Here is a 22,970-nt window from a genome sequence, read left to right on the forward strand (position 1 = left end):
TATTGCAATTCAGCAATGAAAAGGGTGCTTGATGCAGCAACTTCCCAAAATCCAAATGTGGGGCAAATTGTATTCATGGAAGCTTTACAGAATATACATGTACACATACATAAATACATATACAAGTGCCAGTACCATAATTGTCTTACAGCTAGTATTGTGTCTCAATTTGCCTTGTTAGTGTATCGTGTATCATGTTGTATCATGCATCCTGAAATACATGAACACTCAAGAGTTCCAATTTAAAATACTGATGTACGAGAACAGAATTATACAATAACACTGAAGTAGAAAACAACATATAACAACTTTCCACTTGAGAAACTTTTGAAGGGTTTACTTTCAAGGTAGGAGAGGAGGGATCATTTGGCTCATTGAGAGGTGGATTGTAGGTCTAAGGATGGGGCCTTGGGCTTTGGGAGGTTGGTGTCTAAAAACACTTCTCTTTTGAGTAAATGGTTAAGGCAGTTTCCCATAGAGGTGAACCCACTGCCGTGCTGCTGAGTGTTAGGGATGTAATTTGAGCACTAGATTTTCCAGAGTCCTTGAAGATTTATTTCACAAGCCCCTTAAGAAATGAACTCAGGCAAACTCCCTGCAACATAGTTGAACGGTAAGGATGTAATTTAAGGATGAAGGGGAGCTTAGGCGCAACGGTAAGTTTGTCGTCGTGTGACCTAGAGGTCGCGGGTTCAAGGCATGGAAACAGCCTCTTGCAAAAATGCAAGGTAAGGCTGCGTACTATAGACCCATTGTGGTCCGCCCCTTCCCCGGATCCCGCATACGCAGGAGCTTTGTGCACTGGGCTGCCCTTTTTTTAAAATTTTCCAGCGTCCTTGAAGATTTATTTACTTCACAAGTTTACCATTTATTCATTCCTTGGACTAAATATAAATTGGGTGAGTGGTCATGAATTCACTGTTGGGAGGATATCTAGTTGGGGGATTCTGCATTATCAATTTTGTTTCCTTGTCTTTATTAATTTTTTTATTTTTTGGATATAAGAGAAAGCTGTAATAAGAATCCAAAAAAAAGAAAGAGATACAATGAAAGAGGACAAGATGTCCTCAATATACCGAAAAGGCTACGACAAGAAAAGCAACATGATAGCTGCCATCCAATCCCTTTGAATATCTGACAGCAGTAAATGCAAAAAGACCCCCAAAAAGTGGGACCATAAAGTAGCCAGAAACACCAATCTAAAATTTGGGGTCCCTAAATATTCTCGTGTTCCTCTCTATCCACAGGGCCCATAAGGTAGCAAAAACTGTTCTGCTCCATAAAGCACCTCCCTTTCTACTACGGCCAAAGTCCCTATGTTTTTATTAGCAAGGAATCTCCCACGTTCTGGGCAACAACCTCACCCAAGCTTCACCTGTATAAGAGAAGAGAGCATTCCAGAGGTGTGATGCCACCTTAAAATGCAGGAAAAGGTGCACATTCGTTTGATAAGTCTCACAGAACATAATAAAAATTTCAGGGCTGAGAGACATGTGACGCCTTCTAATCTGAAGCATATCATGCAAAATAGTCCTAATAGTAACAAATTCTAGATGAAGGTCCAAATTTTCCAACAAGCCTCGAGGAAAAACAATGGAAGAAGGAGCTTTTAAAAGATGTGAGAGGACGGACTTAGAACAGAACATCCCTGAAGAATCACCCTCCAACACTCTCTCATTCTCCCTTCCTGCAGGGACAAAATGATCGAACCACAGAAAGCAAGGTAGTAAGCTCATCTACCTCTCTTTCATTGAGATTACTGAAAAAATGAAAAACCCACAAAAGAGGGCATCCCTATCTCATGCATTATGGAGAAGAAATCTTAAACAAATGGGGCACCTTTAACTCAAAAAGGACCTCACCCACTCACAGATCCTCCCAAAAATGCACCCTATTACCATATTTCATATTTCATAATGCTGTCATTTCTTTCTTTTGATACCTAGTGGTAGTAATTATACTTGGATTTTTCATTTTCAAATAAATATTAATGATAGGGAGGTAGAGTAGCTCTCTTCTTTGCCTTTCTCTTGTAATTTGTAAATCTTTCTTGACTCATCTGATTAATCCTAGTTTGTCTTTTCCTCTTCATTGTCATGTCTGGAAGGCTGAAGTTCCTTCTAAGATTAAAGCATTCATGTTGTTGGTGGTGTTAATACCAACAACCAGTTGCAAAGTAGGAGGCCTTCAAAGACATTGTCCCCAGATGTTTGTATGCTGTGTTTAACAGTCCTGAGACTGCTACCATCTCTTTTGAAATTCTCTTTTTACTTGGGACTTATGGAGAGCACCTTGCTTGGCCTGTTTGAAGAAGACTGAGTTTGTCTGAAGCCTGGAAGATATTTTGGTTATCACTTTTAGAGGTGTTGGGAGGAGTAAGGATGCAGGTCAGTTGTGGGGTTGTCCAGTGCTTCCTGTTTTGTGAGGGATCTGGTGGAACAGAATACACATATTTTTACTGGAAAAGGGTTTGTTTCTTTACTTTGGGACAGGATAAGTGCATGTCTCTATTGGATTTTTGCAGCTGGTGTTTTTTGGATATACAACGGGGCTGAGCCCTATTAGCAGTTTGCATTTCCTTTTCTTTTATCTTTATCTGTATTGATGATGGCTTTCCTATCCTTCTGATCGTTCATTCTTTCCTAATCTAATAACATCATTCATTTTCAATCAAAGAAAAAAAAGAGCCAAAGCAGCAAATGCGCATATAATGATTGTGAATCCAAATATCAGATCTCCCAGCTGTCATACCACATATTCCATAAAAAATCTTACGATAGTCATCAATCCTCACATTTTTCTATTATAATATTATCATACACTAAAAAAAAAAAAGACAATAAGTCAATAACTTGCGCCTTGCATTCTTGGGCCCTCCACCACCTTCAGCCCATGCAGATCCAATGGGGTCAATCCCACTTTCCCCTTCCCTCTGTCAACCAGTCTTCACTAAAAATTAAGAGCCATGGGGGTTTCATGCACCACAAAAAGTATGAACTCACATAAACTAGCACAAAATTCCCCAAAATCAAAGGAGCCATAAAACCCCACAAAAACAATAAATAATAGATTCAGGTCTCTTGCAGGAATATGTCAGGAAAAAACATATTTGAGAACTACTCTTTATAGAGAGAAAAGAAGAATCTCTTCTAGGAGATCCAAAGACTTGTTCTTGATAAAGAAGATAAAAAAGAGGAGTCAGAAACAATGACCTAAGTCAACTCAAAAGCCCTTTAAAGTGTGTGTGTGTGTGCATGTGTGTGTGTGTGCGCGCATATATATATACCTTTTGTCTTCCTAGGCAATTCCTAGTTGACACAGCAGTCCAAATCACCAATTTTGACATGATACACGGTGTAATGGTGTATGGTACGGTATCCACAAAACTGGATCCACATGTGAATGCATTAGTTCAAAGACCAGGATAATTGTCGTTAGTGTCATTTAAAATACCTTTAGCAACAAGCCGCACATTGCTGCACAGTATTATCTCTAGTCTGAGTCCTAATATAATAGGTTTTTTAAAAGGAAAAAAAATGTATACATCAATTAAACATTTTAAAAATAAAGGTATATAAGTCCAGATGGGATTCAACCACGTTTGTATATGCTTCAAGATGACAACTAATCATATTAATGTGTGCCCAACACATATAGATGAAAATAGGAGTCTAGGAGCAAGGAAAGAGTTAAGAGGGAATGTTAACATACTTTTTCTGGGTTTCTATGCTTCCAAGATCACCATCAAGTACAGCAATTTCTGCACCATCAATTTTGATGACTCCCGTAACAAATAATGGTACCCGAGTTTGACCACCAGTTGCATAAACTTTCTTATGCTCTGGATCACGAAGCACAACCTAAAAATGTTTGGTGTATCATATCATGCACAGAAAACCCAGTGAACGACAGCTTAACCGTATTTGAAAGACCAGCAACAAAAATAAAATGATTACCTCAAAAACAAATACATAATGTCCAACATCAACACCCTTTGGCAAACCATCCAAGAAATAAATTGCATTCTCTGGGTCAAACTTCAATTCCTACAATATCGACATATGCCAAAAAACATACAGCTGTAATTTACGCAGTTGATGATACCGTGTTAAGAGATATTAAAACAATTCTCTTTTTTTTTGTAGAAAATACTAAAACAATTCTTAAGTGTTGTTATTGTTTCTGCCTGTCACATCCGTTAGGGTGCATTCTCCTCTGTTCTGTTTGTGGGCTGATTCAAGTTCATGTGTTTGCCTCTTCATATGCAAGATGGGGTCACACATGAAAGACTTAGCTTGATGTAAATTGTTGGCCCATCATCTAACAGCTTAAGTTTTTAGGTAAAGTGATGACATATCAAACTGATCAAGCAGCACATCCAGGACAAATAAATAACAGAAAAATAAATTGCAACAAACAAGAAGCAAATACAAAATCCATTGGGCACCTGATTCTCAATTATGAAAGAATCCTTTGAATCAAAACTGGAAGCTTTTGTAAGCTTTACTGTTAGAGGGGGCGCACTGGAACCTAGCACAGTATTCACCTTAACCTGATAACATACATTTATATTAAAAAAATTAAAATCCATGATCTCCATGATAAAAGATCCCATACATGCCAGAAGAATGAAATTCAGTAACAGTGACAACAACAGAAACGTAATTAAGATGCAAAGATATATACAAATATACATATGCAAGGATTTGCCAATATGGACAATCGCATGAAACAATTGCAGAGACCCCATGCAGGTGAAATAAATAATTTAATCATATGACAGATTAACGTTTAAGAAAGAAAAAAGTTATCACAAGTGAACAAAAATCTCTAGAAAACTTTGAGCTAAATAATTAGCAAACAGAATCTTAAAATCACACAATTTATGCTTGCCATAATTGCAGAATGCTGGTTCAAAATGTCAACTTGAGCATAAAAAAAATATAGTTTTATATAATTCACATAACCTTTCAACCCTCATTCTAAAGGGTTAAAACAATCAGACAGCTTTATACTTTATACAACATCTCTCAGACATAAGGGACTAAGATCAGGTGACATACCTTTAGCTGGTCTTTCTTACTCAATGAAAGCACAGTAGCTGGAAGTGACAAAATCAAAGGGATGGCAACCCTGCACCATCAAAATATAGTTCTACATTAGCTTTGAATACATGAAGACCAAAGTTTATTTATTAATGTGCTAATAAAATTCAAAACTGATTGTAAATGACATAAAGTACTTCAAGAGTTATGATGCATTCATAAGGTTAACTGACACACCAATTTTTTTTAACTTTCTCAACCAAAAAAAGAATACTTGGAGCAATAAAAAAGCAAAAAATAAAAAAGAAAATCTGAAACAAATAAAAGAGCAAGCACAGTGTTTAGAAATTTAAATTTAAAAATACAGCTCAACAATCATTATCAAGATATATATAAAAGAAAGAAAAAATGGGACACTTCCAAGAATACTTGCCTATTGCTTTCCAAGCAACCTAGTGAGTCTATTTGGTAGAAGAAGTCTTTGGCATTGCCAGGAATCCCAATTCCAAGGAAGAATTTTGCCAAACCCAATATTTTATCCCCTGGAAGCTGCAAAAGCATAAAAGACATTTTAACAGGAGAAAAAAAATTATATAATACAAATGAATAAAACATACAGCATAGTTTATGCTCTCACACTTGGACTGCCAGAAATAACAGCTGAAAATGCTGTGATCCCTCGAACAACAGAAGCAGTAGTTGAAAGAGCATCCTGATGTTCGCGTGCATTAACATGTTTCTCATCAAAGTAAAAGGCCCCATCGTCTACAAGACAACAATGTCATTAGAAAGATGCATCATTTAACAAAGAATAACAAAAAAGAGACGATTCTAGAGAGTCCAAAGTGTTGGCCAGATGTGCAGCAACTAAGTGATATTTTATATGATTTTATGTTGCATAACCCCGAACTGATTTGATATGGTAAAGTTTCTAGTCATAGGTACTAAGATCAATTTTTCCAAACTGCCCGTAAAGGGTTGAAGATGGAGGAAGAGAGATTCAGAGTTTAAATCATACCATTGTGAAAAAAAAAAAAAAAAACAAATCAACTCAAAAATTACCAATGCTATTAGTCGGCATTCAACATTTTGTATGGTTTTTCCTATAGCATCTTAATTATGTAAAATGGGAACTATCACTTGAAACTTTCCAATACAAGATGTGAAAGCAAGATTTACAACCGGACCTGGAGAAGACCCTTTTCTCATAGGAATGGCAATGATATATCTTGGCACAAAAGCAGACATTTATTTGGTTCTCATGTTTCATTTGGTACATTATACAAATGACTAAGTGAAATTGTTTGCAAGTATATTTGAGACTTTGTATCACCATGCATGGTATATAACTAATTTAACAGATTCCAAAAAAAACTTTTCTGGAAGTATATAACACCACAGAAGCCCAAAAGGAACAGAACAAGAAAGCATCCACCTGCACCACACTAAGGAATGAAAATAGATACAATTTCCAAGTTTGGCCACAGATGCAACATAGTCACAATCATCTGGAAAGGGCCAAGTTTTCTTCAAGGGTTGTCACTTGAATTGGTTGATAACAATTAATCTTCAACTTTTCAAAGTATCATGGAAAATACGAGCTCTTTCAGCTCATAGTTCAATCTCATTGGATTGAACCATGTGGTCCACCAGCTATCATTTTGAAGCCTCGTGAGTCTAGTTTCCAATAGTGGTGCATTGCGTCTACTCCAAGTGAAGCTCATGGTGCAGGTGTGTATCAGTGTAATTGTGTGCATGCAGGTGTGAGAACTTTGTGAACACCTTCAACGATCAGGACAAACTTCCCATCAATGGGTTTCTCAAACAAAGTTGTGTTCAGCACAATCTTGAAACATTGGGAGATGATGAAGATTTTTCAAGAACAATCTCATAAAAAAACGTTGGCCTGCTCCAACCAATGATAGGTAGAGATTGATGTTAATGGCCAATTAATCACCATCTTTCTTAAGCCTCTCTGTGCTAGCAATTGCAGAAAATGGGCTAGGTCTGAAAATTTTGGTTTGGCCTAAATGGATCAAGTAAAGATGAGGGTTCGGTTAGGCTAATATTAATTCAAGGATTGGTTACAGAGCTTGGGCAAACCTACGTGGATTGTTGGCAGTATCTTTTTATACTGGGATGAATACAGATTTTCAATTTAAAACAAATGTGATAAGGATAATGGTAAAGTAATCAAGGGCCAGTTTTCGGGAAAAAATAATTGCTTTAGGAAAGGTTTGGAACCTGGGAGCTGAGAAAGGATGTGAGAAGAGGCATAGTAGTCAAAGGATGTATCCCATTGCCTCGATTTAATATTGGAGGATATTGGGAAGATGCCTTCAATTCATTTAACTTTGAAAAGGGCAATATTTTTGAATGGTTATATTTATAACCATGTTGGTGTGGTGAACTTGATGAGACAGTTCTCTAGAGGAAAGGAGTTACTAAGGCCTACAGATACAATATTTGCAAATGCCTTCATCACTCTTCGTTCAATCCACCTTCAAAAGAACAACTTGAGGAAGATGTTTACTTCTGCAGATTGGAATATTACTAAATGGGCAAATGAGGCAGCTGGAAAAAGAGTATCTAGTATTGTTTTGATGCCTACCTTTTGGAGTACCATTGTTTATGCTCTTAAGTTGACAGACCCACATGTCCATGTACTCCATTTAGTTGATGGGGAAAAGAAACCTGCAATGGGATACATTTATGAAGCAATGGATAGGGCTAAGGAAGTCATAGCTAAGGCTTTCGGTGAGAGAGAGAGGATACATTCAAGGAGCCATTTGAAATTATTAATACGAGGTGGGGATGCCAACTCCATCAACCTTTGCATGCAACTGCACACTACTTGAACCCAAAATTTTTCTATTCAAACCCTCACACTTCACAAGATGAAGAAATCATGGCGGGTTTGTACAAATGCATTGCAAAGTTAGTGCCAACCCTTGAAATGCATGATAAAGGTTTACATGAGTTTGAAAATTACACTAGCGCTAGTGGCCTCTTTGGAATTGATTTGGCAATGAGACAAAGGAAGATAAAAGCACCATTATTACCTCTTTCTATCTAAAATTATTTTTGCTATTTGGCTAGTAGGTATTCATTTAAAATTTATTTTATAACAGCACAATGGTGGATGTCATTTGGATCATCAGCTCCAAACTTGCAAAAGTTTGCTATGAAAATCCTTAGCCTCACAGCTACCGGCTGCTAAAGAAATTGGAGCATATTCCAACATGTAAGTCATTAGTATATCATGGATTAAAGAACATGAACTATCAATCTACTGCTTTTTAGAATCATTATCTACTATATTACTTAAAACTTTTTGCAGCTTCTTAGAAAAAGGAGAAATAGGCTATCTCAGCAACGCTTGAATGATTTGGTATTTGTGAAATATAATCGAACTTTGTGGCGTCAATACAACAAGCTTGACACCATTGATCCCATCCTTCTAAAGGACATTGATGATAGTAATGAGTGGTTAATTGGTAGAATGGATGGCGTTTCTGATGAGGATGATGAACTTGTGTTTGAAGATGATCTTTTGACTAGGGGTTTTGTTGCTAAAGTTGCTAGAGTAAATAACCCCCCGCACCACACTAGATCAAGAATTAGAGCAAATATGTCATCATCTCCTAGAGGAAGAGCTTCATCTAGCAGTGCTAGGGGCTGGACCACAATGTTGGAACTTGTAGATGAGAATGAGATCCAAGAGGATAGTGCAGAGGAGACAGAAGAGGAAAATGATGCTGGAGAAGAAAATTCAGATGATGAAGGGGAAGATGATATCTTGGTAGACTTAGTTGATGATGAGTGATGACTGATGATTTGAGGAAGATTTTTAGATTTAAGACTTTGAAATCTTTTATTGTACTCTTTTCTTTTGATGTTGAAGTATGTTGATGCTTTTGGCCTTCGGCCTGCCAATTTCATTAAATTTCCAATTTTGGTATTGAATATTTTGGCATTTTAAATTCTAATATTACTAAATGTGTTTATATATCAATTACCCCAAATAGGCATTTTACACCATTTTAATAATTGTGTGCCTCACCTTCATGAGGCGCGCACCTTCGCCTCGCGCCTCAGCTTCAAATACCCTTTGTGCCTTGGTGCGCCTTGCACCTTTGACTACTATGAGAAGAGATGTGGGGAGTGGACATCTAGTACCATGATTGAGAGATTGAGATTTAAGTAAGAGTAGACTTGTCATTACGAAAGACAGAGACTTGATGATAGAATCAAGTTCACTCTACAAGAATAATCTTATCGTGCATGACAATAGAAAAATAGTAAGAATATTTTTAATGGATTTTACTATTTCTTAAAATTTTCAAAATAATCTTATTGTACATGACAATAGAGAAATAGTAAGAATATTTTAAAAGGATTTTATTATTTTCAAAAAAATTTAGAAATTTTAAGGATATTTTATTTTTGTTGTATTTTAAATTCAAATGGTCACTTTATTTTTATTTTAATTTAAAAATTACATATAAAATGAATGATTTAATCCACAAAATTTAATCCTAGATCTTAAAGAATTCTGGTAGCAAGTTGCCAAAACAACTTGACCTGGTTTTTTAGTTTTTTTGGAAACAGCTGGAAATAACAACACAAACAAAAAACCAATAACATAAACAATGCATTTTTTTGTAATCTGCTACTTCACTATACAAAAACTTAAACAAAAAACTAAAAACAGATTTGATACCAAACAAAGCCTAGATGTTGCGAAGCTTGGTGCATGATTAGGGGAGTAAAGTTAAATATAGATTCAATGTCCAAAGTTTACTCTTTCAATATCAAACCAATACATGGGAAACCTTTTCTAGAACAACAATGATTAGAACAAGGGAGGCAATTTAAGAAGATTAAAAGGTCAATTTTCTAAATAATAAAACCCTAGAATCAATAAGATTATTTACTCAAATAAAACATCCCTAAATAAATAAATGTAACTAAAATTAAAATTACAAAATAGTAAGTTTGATTCTCAATGTGTTCCATATTATTCATGGAGATAAAACCAGGATTAATTCAAATAAGGACAACTGGATAGACTGACACCGCTAATTGCGAAGATAACTCAACGCGACCAAGCTTTCTGCTTGATTAGAAGAGGCAAAGTTCAATATAAATTCAATATCAAAATGAAATCCTTGTATACCAACCCTTAATACATTAAAGGAACCTTTTATAAGAATACAATGCTCCAAGAATAAGGAAAGTAATTTTAAAAACCTTAAAAAAAAAATGAAATACTAGCTTCCTAAATGATAAACCCCTAAAATCTAGAAGATACATTACCCAATAAAACATCCCTAAATAAGTAATAAAAATTACAATTATAACTTACGAAATAATAATCTTGCTTCCCTATGTTACTTCACAATGTAAATAAATAAATAAAACAAATAATGGCTAACTAAACAAACATGGACCCACCAAAGTTTCAAATAGATTCCGAATCTATCATATACAATGCAAAACTAAGTAACATGAGAAACTAAATCAGATCACAGAATCGTAAGGATCTATTCGCTATCGTTTTTGTTTTCGGTTTTTTTTATTTTTATACAATGAAGAAATAAATTATGAAAGCGCATTTGTTTACATTGCTAGTTTCTATTTCTGCTGTTGCAATAGAACTGAAAACCAGATTTCAACTGTTTCAACATGTTGCCAAAATATTTTAATATCCATCATTAACTTTTTTTGGATCAAATCATTCATTTTGCACATATTTTTAAATTAAAAAATTTAAATAAAATGACCATATGAATTTAAAATATAATTAAAATAAAAATTTCCATAAATTTTCAAAAAAATAAAAAATAATAAAAGCCATTTAAAAAAATATTTATTGACTAATGGAAAAGTTCAAGGAAAAGAAGAGGAACTTGCATATGATATTTATTGACTTAGAGAAAGCATACGATAAGATACCTAGGGAAGTTTTATGGTGGGTTTTAAAAAAAAATGTGTATGTAGTAGGTATAGATGGAGAAACTGGAGAACAATCACCATAAGTATACATCAAAGATCTGCTTTGAGCCCTTATCTTTTTGCTTTAGTGATGGACCAACTAAATAAGAGCATTCAAAATGAGGTTTCATGGTTTATGTTGTTTGCAGATGATATTGTATTGATTGATGAAACTAGGGGCGGAGTAGAGGCTAAGTTAAAATTATGGAGAGAAGTTCTGGAATCTAGAGGCTTTAGGATAAGTAGAAATAAGACAGAATATATGAAATGTAATTCCAATAATGGTAGGAGGAATGTTGGATATAAAGTTAAACTTGATGATGAAGAAATAAATAGCACTTGTATATTTTGATACCTTGGATCTATTATGCAAGCTAAAGGAGAAATTGAAGATGACGTAATGCATAGAGTTAAAGCAGGTTGGGTAAAATAGAGAAGTGCTTCAAGTGTGCTTTGCGAACATAGAATATCCTTAAAATTAAAAGGGAAGTTTTATAGGACAGCTATAAGACCAGCTATGCTATATAAATCAGAATGTTGGGTGACAAAGAAACAATATATCCAAAAGGTAAAAGTTGTCGAGATGAGAATGCTTAGATGGATGAGTGGTATAACACTGAAAGATAAATTAAGGAATGAACATGCTCGTGGTAAGTTAGGCGTAGCTCCTATAGAAGATAAGATAAGGGAGGGATGACTCAGATTGTTTGGGCACTTACAACATAGGCCACATAGTGCGCCAATGAGAAAGAGTGCTTTAGTTACTATGGGAGATAGTAGAAGGGGTAGGGGTAGACCTAAATTAACTTGGAATGAGAGAGTAAGGATTTAATAGACCTAAATTTGTCAAAATAAATGTTCCATGATCACATAAATTGACGGAAAATGATTCATATAGCCGACCCAACCTAGTGGGACTTAAGGCTTGGTTTTTTTTTTTTTTTTTTGCATTATAATATTTTAATTTATATTATTTAATACTTCTATTCTTTTAATAATATTTTTTTAATTGTTATTTGGTTCAAGGGCAAAAATGAGCATTTCTTCAATCAAGTTTTTAATTTGTTTTAGTTTCAAGTTGCTGGTTTTCAGTTTTTAGTTTTTGTTTCTAATATTTAGTTTCCATTCTGGTTTTCTTTTCTATAATTTTTGACACTAATAGCAAGCAACCCCTTAAAAAAGTTCAATACTTGGAGCAACATATGAATAAGAAAATCTAAAGCAGCACAAATTAACTCTTGAATGAATAAAGATAGCACAAGCATGCACAAACATGTGCAAAGATAGGCTGTACATACCATATTTCTCAATACTGTCAAAAAGCTTCACTATGTCATTTTTTAGAGTGTCAATCTGCCAAAATAAAATAAATGTAAGGTATAGAACATAGCAGTTTCTATTAAAATAATCGCACAACTATTGAAAAAAAAATTAAAATGCAAGAACACACTAACATGTGAACAGAAGTAAAAACAGGATGATCAATCATAGGAAAATGTTATGTTGAGTCAATTTTGCTATAAGCCTTCCAGCCTCTATAATTATGGTAAAGAAGCTATGACTCCTATTTAGCTCAAAGGGGGTAAAACACTTAGGTGGGGCAAGTGACCAAAGTGAGAAACTCTTGAAGAGGGTGTAGCTGACAACTAGCACAGGCCACCCAAAATTCCCAAAAACCAACAAAAAATGTCTTCATATAAATAAATATAACCACACATAGACCTAGAAAAGCATATCAGATTCGATAAACTGTGGAGGATAATCGGATGAAAAAACAACAATTCTTATTTGACTCAATTAAGTGATGAACTGATGGCGGTTCTAATCAGATAATCCGCCATTCTTAACAATACTTTTTTTCACTACTGAATCAATAATTCATTTCATAACTTAATAATTAATTGTCTTAAAGTAATAATTAATTGTTTCTTAATTTATAACTTGGTAAATTGCAAAACATTTAGTAACCAATTGCATGAATGGACGATTGAAGTTCAATGTTCAAACATACTAGAATCAAGAAAAAAATCAAGTGCGTGAATGTGAATAGCTGATCGTATGGGATGCACAGCTGCATCGCAAGAGCATTGATTGTGTGTCCAGATGGTGTGCGTCTAAATTGTCCAGTTTCCCTACGCATTGGCTACTTGGCATACTGCTATGGCATAAGTTGCATAATGGCGGTATGTCAACTGCTTTCTGGGAAGTGAGAACTAGGAAGTATGGATTAAGGAGAGACTGAAAGAGATAGAGAGTGAAGAATAACGGATTGAAGTTTAAGGTTCAATGTGTTTCATAGATTTTGCTGCTAGTATCTAAGGGAATTAAAGGAGTTTCAGTAATTTGGGCAAAGTCAGTGAGGACCTAAGGGGTTTTGGGTTGGGTATTTGGATGGCCTCCATGGGATGTGGCTGCATGGAGTGGGGAGTCTAAGTCTCTAATATTGGGTCCCCTGCAATCTTGCATTGCATTGCTGCAGATGGGCTTGGAAATTGGGCAGGTTGGGTACTGGGTAAAATGTAAACAATAAATAGGCTAAAACCCTTTTCTTAATGGATTAGCAGATATTTGTCAGATGCAACTGACCTGGCTCGTTTAACAACGGGTAAGTTCTTTTAAAACCATATTCAACTCATTTAACGGGTGGATCAGTTATGATTCGGTTCAGGCAGATCAGATTCGGTTCAGATTAACAAATTTCTATCCATTTTGCCAAGTCTAGCGACGCATGTTAATATTTTTTATGTTTTTATGATAAATAAATAAATTATATAAAAACCAAAAATTAAAAGAAAATATAGGAAATGCAATCATACAGTGCCTTAAATTTGAATAGCGCTTTGCTTTACTCAACACTTTTTTTTTTCTCTTTAGTTTCTTAAAATAAAGGGGCCCAACACCAAGTGCACCTTCTGCTTTTGACCATGGTTTTAAAAACTGGTGACCATCAACCTAATTGTAACAGTTGCCGTGCAACAGTCCCAAGCCATCGCAGATGTAACACAACATGTAGCCAAAACCCACATTCATGAATTCATTTCTCGCATTAGCAAACTTGTTAAAAACACATAGGCTTACATGCTCTGAACCAAGAATCCTACATATTAATGTCTTAAATTATTTTTATTAATCTTTAGTTTATCTAAATATAGCAAATACTACAAGTATTGGATGTCATCTTGGTTGCTTGAGTTGCTATTGGCGAGAGGAAGCATGCATTTGCTACTTTTCGCTGCTTATTGATTATAAATGAAGTTTAAATTAAGAAATATATGAAATATAAAATACCGAACATTCATATTTGAGAACATATATGCATACCAACAGAATGCGTTCTTATCTCCAAAGTAGGCGTGAGATAAATACATAAAATAAAATTGAAAGAACTTACAATATGCAGATAAGTAATTTTAATGGGAAAGCACTAGGTTTATTTGAATGCTAGTTGTTAAAGAAACCATACTAAATATCAAAGAAAATAAACCTGAAAATGAATTTTTTTTTTTTAAATTACAAAGTAAAATAAACCAATTTCAAATTGATTTTCTAAGCTAAACTATAGGGAAAAAAATGAAAAAATGGTTAAAAAAGACTCAAAAATGTCTTTGTCATTCACAACCATTTGATAGTGCAACAAACTGTAACAGCCCATAGTAGCCCATAAGAGCTGTTACAATATCGTGGATCGACTGCAGTTGTGAATCGAAGGATCTCCAAGATATCAGCATGCAATGGTCTCAAAAGCCACCAATACTGCTAATAACAGTTGATATGACCATTACAACAACAACAACAAGCCTTCAATCCCACTATGTGGGGTCGGCTACATGAATCCTTTTCCGCCAATTCACCGGATCAAGAGCTTTTTCCTCTATTAAATTAAGGACTATTAAATCCTTTCTCACTACCTCATTCCAAGTTATTTTAGGCCTACCCCTACCCCTTTTCATGTCAGAAACAAAAACCAACTCACTCCTCCTCACAAGTGCTCTACTAGGCCTGCGTTTCAAATGCCCAAACCATCTAAGCTACCCCTCCTGTGTCTTGTCTTCAACCCATGCTACACCTAAATTATTGTGTATATGCTGATTTTTTACTTTATCTTTATGTACCACTCATCCACTTTAACATTCTCATTTCAGTAACTTTTACTTTTTGTATATGTTTCTTAGTTGCCCAACATTCTGAACCATAAAGCATAGTCAGCCTAATTAATTTTAAGGATATTCTACGATCACATGACACACCTAAGGCACTCCTCCATTTTACCCAATCTATTTTAATTCTATGTACAACACCTTTTTCAATTTCCCCTTCCACTAGCATATTAGATCCAAGATATTTAAATCTATTAAGGCTATCAATCTCCTGATTATCAAGTTAAATCTTTTCTTTACTACTGCTTACATTACGGAAATTACATTTCATATATTTTGTCTTATTCCTACTTATCCTAAACCCTTTAAACTCTAATGTGGCTCCCCAAAGCTCTAGTTTAGATTCCACTCCGCTTCTACTATCATCAATCTACAAACAACATACACCAAAGGATCTCATATTGAATGTTTCTAATAAGTTCATCAATCACAAAGTAAAAAGATACGGAGTCAAAGTAGAAGCTTAATATATACCTATTGTGATTCGAAAATCTCAAGATTCCCCTCCTATAGTCCTAGCGCTAGTCACTATTCTATCATCCATATCCTTAATGACCTTAGCATATCTACTACAAACACCCTTCTTTTCTAAGACCCACCAAAGAAATTCCCCAGGTACTCTATCATAAGCTTTCCCTAGGTCAATAAAAGCCATATGCAAGTCCTTTTTCTTTTCCCTAAACTTTTCCATTAAGCTTCTAAATGACAAATAGCTTCTGTTGTTGATGTCCCAAGCATAAAACCAAATTGATTTTCTGAAATCATTGTTTCAAATCTTATTCTATGTTCAATTAACCTTTCCCATAATTTCATCGCATGGCTTATAATCTTAATTCCACGACAGTAATTACAATTTTGAATATCACCTTTGTTTTTGTATAAAGGTACTAACGTACCTTTCCTCCATTCTTCTGACATTTTCTTGATTTTTATAATAATATTGAATAGATTATTTAACCAAACAATTCCTTTATCCCCTAAACATTTCCAAACTTCAATTTGTGTTTTATCTGGTCCCATAGATTTCCTGTTTTTCATCTTTTTTAATATCTTCAAGAACTCTAATTTTATGAATAAATCTCTTATTTTTAGTCTTCCCATTTGACACTACCAAGTTCAATCTTTCATTTTGGTTTTCATTAAACAACTTATCAAAATATCTTCGCCACCTCTCTTTTATGCCTTCTTCTCTAGTTAAGACATTATCATTCTCATCCTTTATACATTTTACATCACCTAATCTTTGCATTTTCTTTCTATAGCTCTAACAAGTTTATAATTATCTTTTTCTCCTTCTTTTGTATCTAGTATATAAAGTATCACAAACTCTATGTTTAGCTTCACTAATAGTTTTTTTTTTCTTTTTTTGCATTTTCTCTCCCCTTTTATAGTTTTCAAGATTTTCTATATTTCTACAATTTTTCCATATTTCATATGAAATTTTTTTTGTCTTAGCAGCTTTTTGGACTTCTTGATCTCACCACCAACTTTCTTTACTACCCGAGTATCTTCCTTTGGACTCACCTAAAACCAATTTTGTTATCCTTACGATAGAGTTAGCCATTTTATTCCAAACAATATTTGCATCTACCTTATCCCCTACAATCCCAATCACACTCTCCAATCATTTTATCTTTGAATTTTACCATATAATCTCCCTTCAAGCTCCACCATCTAATCCTTTTAGTGTTGATTTATGTTACTCTTTTTTGTCTATTTTTTAATATGTATATCTAAAAATGTTTTAAAAGGCGTATGTGAGAGGCATTTTGAGCATAAAATGCCCTAAGGCATAATTAGCAAGGCGTAAATCCTCAAATGCGTACACCTCAAGGGAGAAGGCATACGCCTCAGGCCAACAAACGCGCCTTTTACGCCTCATATGTGACAGCATACGCCCTTTGGGAGTCCTTGATTTAAAATATTAAAAAAAAAAAAACAAGTAACAGCCAAATAGGAGCATCGAAACCCCCCTCTATCGACCAAGCTTCTTTCCTCCAAACTTCCGTATCTCTCCGACAATTCCTCTAGCTTCTCGTCTCTCTAAGACAAGTCGACGACTCCTTCCGACGTATCGTCTCTCTCTGACGACCCCTTCGAAGCTCTCGTCTCTTTCCAAGCTTGCGTCTGGCTTCGAAGACTCCTCCAGCTTCTTGTCTCTCTCCAACGAGTCAACGACTCCTTCCAACGTATCGTCTCTATCGCTGCTCAGTATACTAGTATAGAATGGTTTGTTCTAGTGCCAGTGATAGATTGGTTTAGAAAGATCGTACGGCTTCAAAGATTCCTCCAGCTTCTCGTCTCTCTCCGACGAGTCAACAACCACTTCCAACCTCTGATCTACCTCCGACAACCCCTTCCAATGTCTCATCTCTCTTCCGACGCCCCATTCGTACCTCTCGTCTCTCTCCAGCAACCCTGCCACTGTCTCTAAAACTCATGGTAGCTGCAGTTGCTTTTAATTTGTTTCAGTTTTCAATTTTCAGTTTTAATTTCCTACTGCAGCTGCTGATTATTCCTGTTCAATAAACAAAAACATGTCTAGAGGTGGGTCAAAGGGGCAGAAAAAAGATTTTGTTTAGAAATACATAAAAGACGTTGATGGAGAAAAAATATTTTAGATGCAAATTTTGTGATCAAACTTGCAGTAAAACTGTCACAAGATTTAAACATCATTTGGCAAGTACAAGGAAGAGAATGAAACCTTGCCCAAAAGCTCCTCAAAACGTGAGAGATGAGTCCAAGATTGCTCTTGAAAAATTCCAAGAAGAGAAGTGTAAAAGAAATGAACTTCTTGAAGAGATTGAGATGGGTCCAGGGGGAGGGACTCAGAGTGCTATGTCTCCATTAGTTTGAGATATTGAGCAGTAGAACAAAGGGACTGACCTTAATCCTAGGGCTAGAGGTCCAATGGATAAGTTTTCATCTTCACAGACCAAACAATCCACTCTAAACTCAAAATGGAAGAAGGAAGAAAGAAATGAAGTGTGTAGGAAAGTTTGTGTTCAACAATGCTCTGCCATTTAATTTGATGGATGACGTATATTGGTGTGTTATGGTGGAATGTATTGCTAATTACGAGCCAGGTTTCAAGCCTCCATCCATGCAAGAGATGAGGACATGAATCCTTAAATATGAAGTGAAAGACATCGATGGCATGTTGAAAGAGCACAAAAAAGCTTGGAAGAAATATGGATGTTCTATCATGGTTGATGGATGGACTAATGGGTGTTCAAGGGTCTTGGTTAATTTCCTTGTGAATAGTCTTACTGGTACATGGTTTTTAATATCCATTGATGCTTCTAATTCTATAAAAAATGGTGATTTGATGCTTTAAGCATACGGATGAGGTGGTTGAGGAAGTTGGTGAGGAGAATGTTGTGCAGGTGATAACTGATAATGCGAAGAACATGATAAATGGTGGAAAGAAGCTTATGGAAAAGAGGGAGAAGCTATATTGGACTCCATGTGCTGCACATTGTTTGGATCTCATGTTCGAAGATATTGCAAAATTGAAGATCCATGCAACCAGAATCCTAAAGGCTAAGCAAGTTGTGAAATTTATTTATAATCATTCCTATATACTTGCAATTATGAGGAAGCATTTCACCAACAACAAAGAACTCATCCACCCTGCAGTGACGCACTTTGCTACTGCATTTTTGACACTTCAAAGCATTTACAAACACAAGTGAGGCCTTTAATCTATGTTCTCTTCGGAGATGTGGTGCACTTCTACATATGCAAAAATGCATAAAGGTGTAAGGACTCGCTCAATAGTTTTATTTGACCAACACTTCGGCCTCACGTGGCTTATGCTATCAAAAGTGTTGTCCCCCTTGTGTATGCTCTAAGGGAAGTTGATTCTAAGGAAAGACCAGCCATGGGGTTTCACTATGAGTTGATGGATTCAGCGAAGGAAAAAATTGCTGCAATTTTTTCTAGAAATGCCAAGAAGTAAGGACCCATTTGGAGAAAAATAGATGATAGATGGACTACACAACTTCATCACCCTTTACATGCTGCTAGATATTATCTAAATCCCCAATTGTGTTATAAAGAGAACTTCTCTGATTGTGAAGAAGTGAAGGACTATTTGAATGCATGGATAGATTGTTGAGATATGAGGAGAGGCTAGCTACAGACATCCAATTGGATTTGTTTGATAATGCATGAGGGGATTTTGGGACTTGAGTGGCTATTGACTATAGAATGTTGAGAAGCCCGGGTAAAAATAATACTTCCGTAAAAATTAGTTAATTAGTAGTGCTCTATCCTTGTTTCTTCTTATAATTTAGAACTTAAACATGTTTTTTTCTTTTGTAGCTGATTGGTGGAAGCGTTTTGGGACAAAGCCCCAGAATTGACAAAGTTTGCTATTCATTTTCTTAGCCTGACATGTAGTGCTAGTGGATGTAAGAGAAATTGGAGCACATTTGAGCAGGTTCTTAGTTCTTACAAATGCCATGTTATTATCGTTTCACTCAAATATGAAATATCTTCTAAACTCAACTGTATATTCATACGAAAAAGAGGAATAGATTAGAGCACAAGAGATTGAATGCTCTAGTTTACATGAAGTACAACACCAAACTATGGGAGAGAGCTCTAAGAAGAAGACAAAATCATGATCCAATATTGGTGGCGAAAGTAGCTTCAGATGATGAATGGGTCAGTGAGAAGAAAGAACCTATCCTCCCAAAAGATACTTCTTGGTTATGAAAATCTCCTCCTAGAAGTGGATGCTATTAGAGCTTTGCCCTTGGTAGCTTTTGAAGGAGATGATGCTCAAGCAACACAAGCTTCTAGTAGCTCGCATTCTATACTTCCTAGCAAAAGGAAGATTAGTGATTATTGTGAGAACATGAGTACATACATATCACTTGAATCTACTAATTTATAATTCTCCATTTCTCCTAACTCCTAACCTATAGCTTTATTGAATATCTAGGCACTCAAGACAAAGGCAAGAGGCCAACATTGGTCACAATTGAGGAAGATGATGATCTTGAAGTGGGAGAGGAGGAATTTATAAGTGGAAGAACTCCTACTATAGATGAGTTTGATGAAGATGAGGACTTTGATAAAGATCTTGATAGTTCCCTCTGAACTTTCTTGATTTAGATTAAGATTCTTAGAAATTAGAATTTTGGATGATGAGATATTGTGATGCTTTAATTTGGCTTTTTCTTTCTTTTTGTAATGTTATGGATCATGCTTATTTTTTTAACATGTATTGTTTGTGTTTGTTAGCTAAAATTGACCTATATGATATTGAAAAATTATGTTTTTATTTTTTTCTCCATTATTCTAAATTTTTTCTCATTTTTTTACTATATATAAATTGATTTCATTTATTAATTATTTAAAAAAAAATACAATCCCCAAATGCTTACGTCTCAATGCCATAAGGCTTACGTCTCGCCTCGCAAAGGGTAAAACGCCTCACCTTACGACTTTGCCTTTTAAAACATTGATATCTAATACTAGGACTCTGTTGTGTAGCCAAACTTTCACCTAGGATAAAACTTACAATCCTTACAAGATAGACGATCCCCATTCCTAGTTAAGAAGAAATCTATTTGGCTTTTATCATGTCCACTCTTGAAAGTTATTTAGCGTTCTTCTCTTTTAATAAAGTATTCAATATAACCAAATCATAAAACATGGCAAAATATAACATTGTATCACCAGTCTCATTTTTATCTCCATACCCATGGCCTCCATGTATCCTTCCATAACTTATGTTATCCTTTCCAATGTGTCCATTCAAATTATCTCCTATGAATGTCTTTATAGACATTGGTATCCCTCGTAAAATACAATCCATATCTTCCCAAAATTGTCTTTAAAGATTTTCTACTAAGCCTATTTGGGTAGCATACACACTATTGATGTTCACTATTTCCAAATCTAGAGCTATCTCTATTTTAATGATCTCATCCCCTATTCTTTGAACATCTACTACATTATCTTTTAAGTCTTTGTCTACAATAATTCCCACCTTGTTGTTATGTTTCTCTTTTCCAATGTGCCAAAGTTAAAATCCTAATTTTTCAATTTCTCCAGCTTTCTCTCCTACCCATTTCTAATATGACCGCTATGCACTGATTTTTAAAACTATGCTTTTGACAGCAGCATTAGGTCAAACAAAAAGTAAATTAGTCTAGGCATGTAAATGACAAAAAAATTTAAAAGCTACAATCATGGTTTTAAATAATAGTAACGATTGTGCTGTAACAATTGCAGCCATCGCAGACGCTCCATACCGAACAACGGACACCACGTCCATGAATTCATTAATTGCATTATCGAACTTCTTAAAACATATTCACATGTTTTGATCCAAGAATCATGGTTTTAAATAACAGTAATGGTTGTGACGCAACGGTTGCAGCCATCCCAGACGTTACGTGAAGAGTAGCAAACACCACGACATGAATTCATTTTGTGCATTAGCAAACTTCTTAAAACATATAGATTCACATGTTTTGATCCTAGAATCCTATATGCTAATTCTAATGGATATTAAATCGCGATTCTGGATCGTAGGATTCACCCAAACAATCCAAGTTGCAACAAAAATTGGAATCATGTAGAATCATGGTAGAATCATAAAAGAATTAGTAGAATTTTGGAATCGGAATTGTAGAATCACAAGTAGAATCATACCAATCATTACCAGGATTGGGTTTTTTTTTTCCTTTTTTTTTATTTTGGGCTTTAATAACAAGGCCCAACACAGGTTTTTACAGCCCCAAAATGTTTAAGTGTGGCCCAAAGTCTCCAAAAATTCAGGCAAAATAGCTCCCTGCCTCCCATCGATGAACAGATTCAGCAGAATCTGCACCTACTTCCCTGGAGTTCAACACCTCAGTCCTCTACCTCTCCGAAGTTCAGCAGCCCAACACCTAAATTATTCTACTGTTCAACAAATCACAGCGCCCTCCATTTGGTGACTGCTATTCAATCAGAAGCAGGCAGCAGTATTGGTGTTCGATCAGCAGTTCTTTGGTGTTCAACAATCAGAGTTCTTGGTCTTCGACAAGATCTCAGTCCTCAATCCTCTTCTTTCTTTGGTGTTAGACAAGAACAACTCAGTCCTCTTCAACACAGAGTTCTTGTTGTTCAAACAGCAGCACTGGAGAAAAGAGCCAAGCCAGCAGCCCAGCAGAGGCATGCTTTGAAACAAATATACTTCTTGAAAAGCTTCAAGAAAGACTCAACAGTGAGCTTTGTTTTTCTCTTTCTTCTTCTAATTCTTCTTTTCTTACTCTTCTTTTTCTTCTTTTCACTGTATAAACTTTTTAATACTTCTATTGTATTTTTAAATTCTTATACTTACAAAGGTTTTAGTCATAAGACTTGTCATAAAGTTCCACATACATAACTTTTAATATTTATTTTACAATGAAAGTAGAATCTTATGATTTTCTATCCGATTCTACAATCCAATCCTGCAGACCCCTACAACAATCCCACTTAGGATCCCGATTCTAACAACCCTGCTAATTCTTTAAATGATGTTTAGTAAATTGTAAAAAATTTAAATATAACATATACTACAAGTATTGCATATCATCATGGCTGTTTTAGTTGTTATTGTGAGAAGAAGCATGCATTTGCTACTTTTCACTTTTATAACTGTGAAGTTTAAACTAAGAAATCACAAATATAAAGAAATATGAAATATCGAATTAGAATGCCACCTTCGCACTTTTTTTTATCTTTAATGGAATTTTTGTTATCCAAAAAAAAAAATAAAGAATAC

The 22,970-nt window shown here is 35.1% G+C and overlaps 1 protein-coding gene across 1 annotated transcript in view; it reads right to left on the minus strand.

The window, feature by feature from the left end:
- Positions 1-22,970, minus strand: part of LOC131154848 (dolichyl-diphosphooligosaccharide--protein glycosyltransferase subunit 2) — a 44,736-nt gene that overhangs the window by 13,349 nt on the left and 8,417 nt on the right. Inside the window, exons 8-14 of the mRNA XM_058107636.1 lie at positions 12,341-12,395; positions 5,683-5,810; positions 5,479-5,594; positions 5,064-5,133; positions 4,448-4,552; positions 3,957-4,046; positions 3,712-3,860 (exon numbers count right to left, since the gene is read on the minus strand). Coding sequence (XP_057963619.1) covers positions 3,712-3,860; positions 3,957-4,046; positions 4,448-4,552; positions 5,064-5,133; positions 5,479-5,594; positions 5,683-5,810; positions 12,341-12,395 — 713 coding nt within the window. The remainder of the gene's footprint in view (positions 1-3,711; positions 3,861-3,956; positions 4,047-4,447; positions 4,553-5,063; positions 5,134-5,478; positions 5,595-5,682; positions 5,811-12,340; positions 12,396-22,970) is intronic.

The sequence above is a fragment of the Malania oleifera genome, chromosome 5, assembly GCF_029873635.1.
Source record: "Malania oleifera isolate guangnan ecotype guangnan chromosome 5, ASM2987363v1, whole genome shotgun sequence".
Lineage (NCBI taxonomy): Eukaryota > Viridiplantae > Streptophyta > Magnoliopsida > Santalales > Ximeniaceae > Malania > Malania oleifera.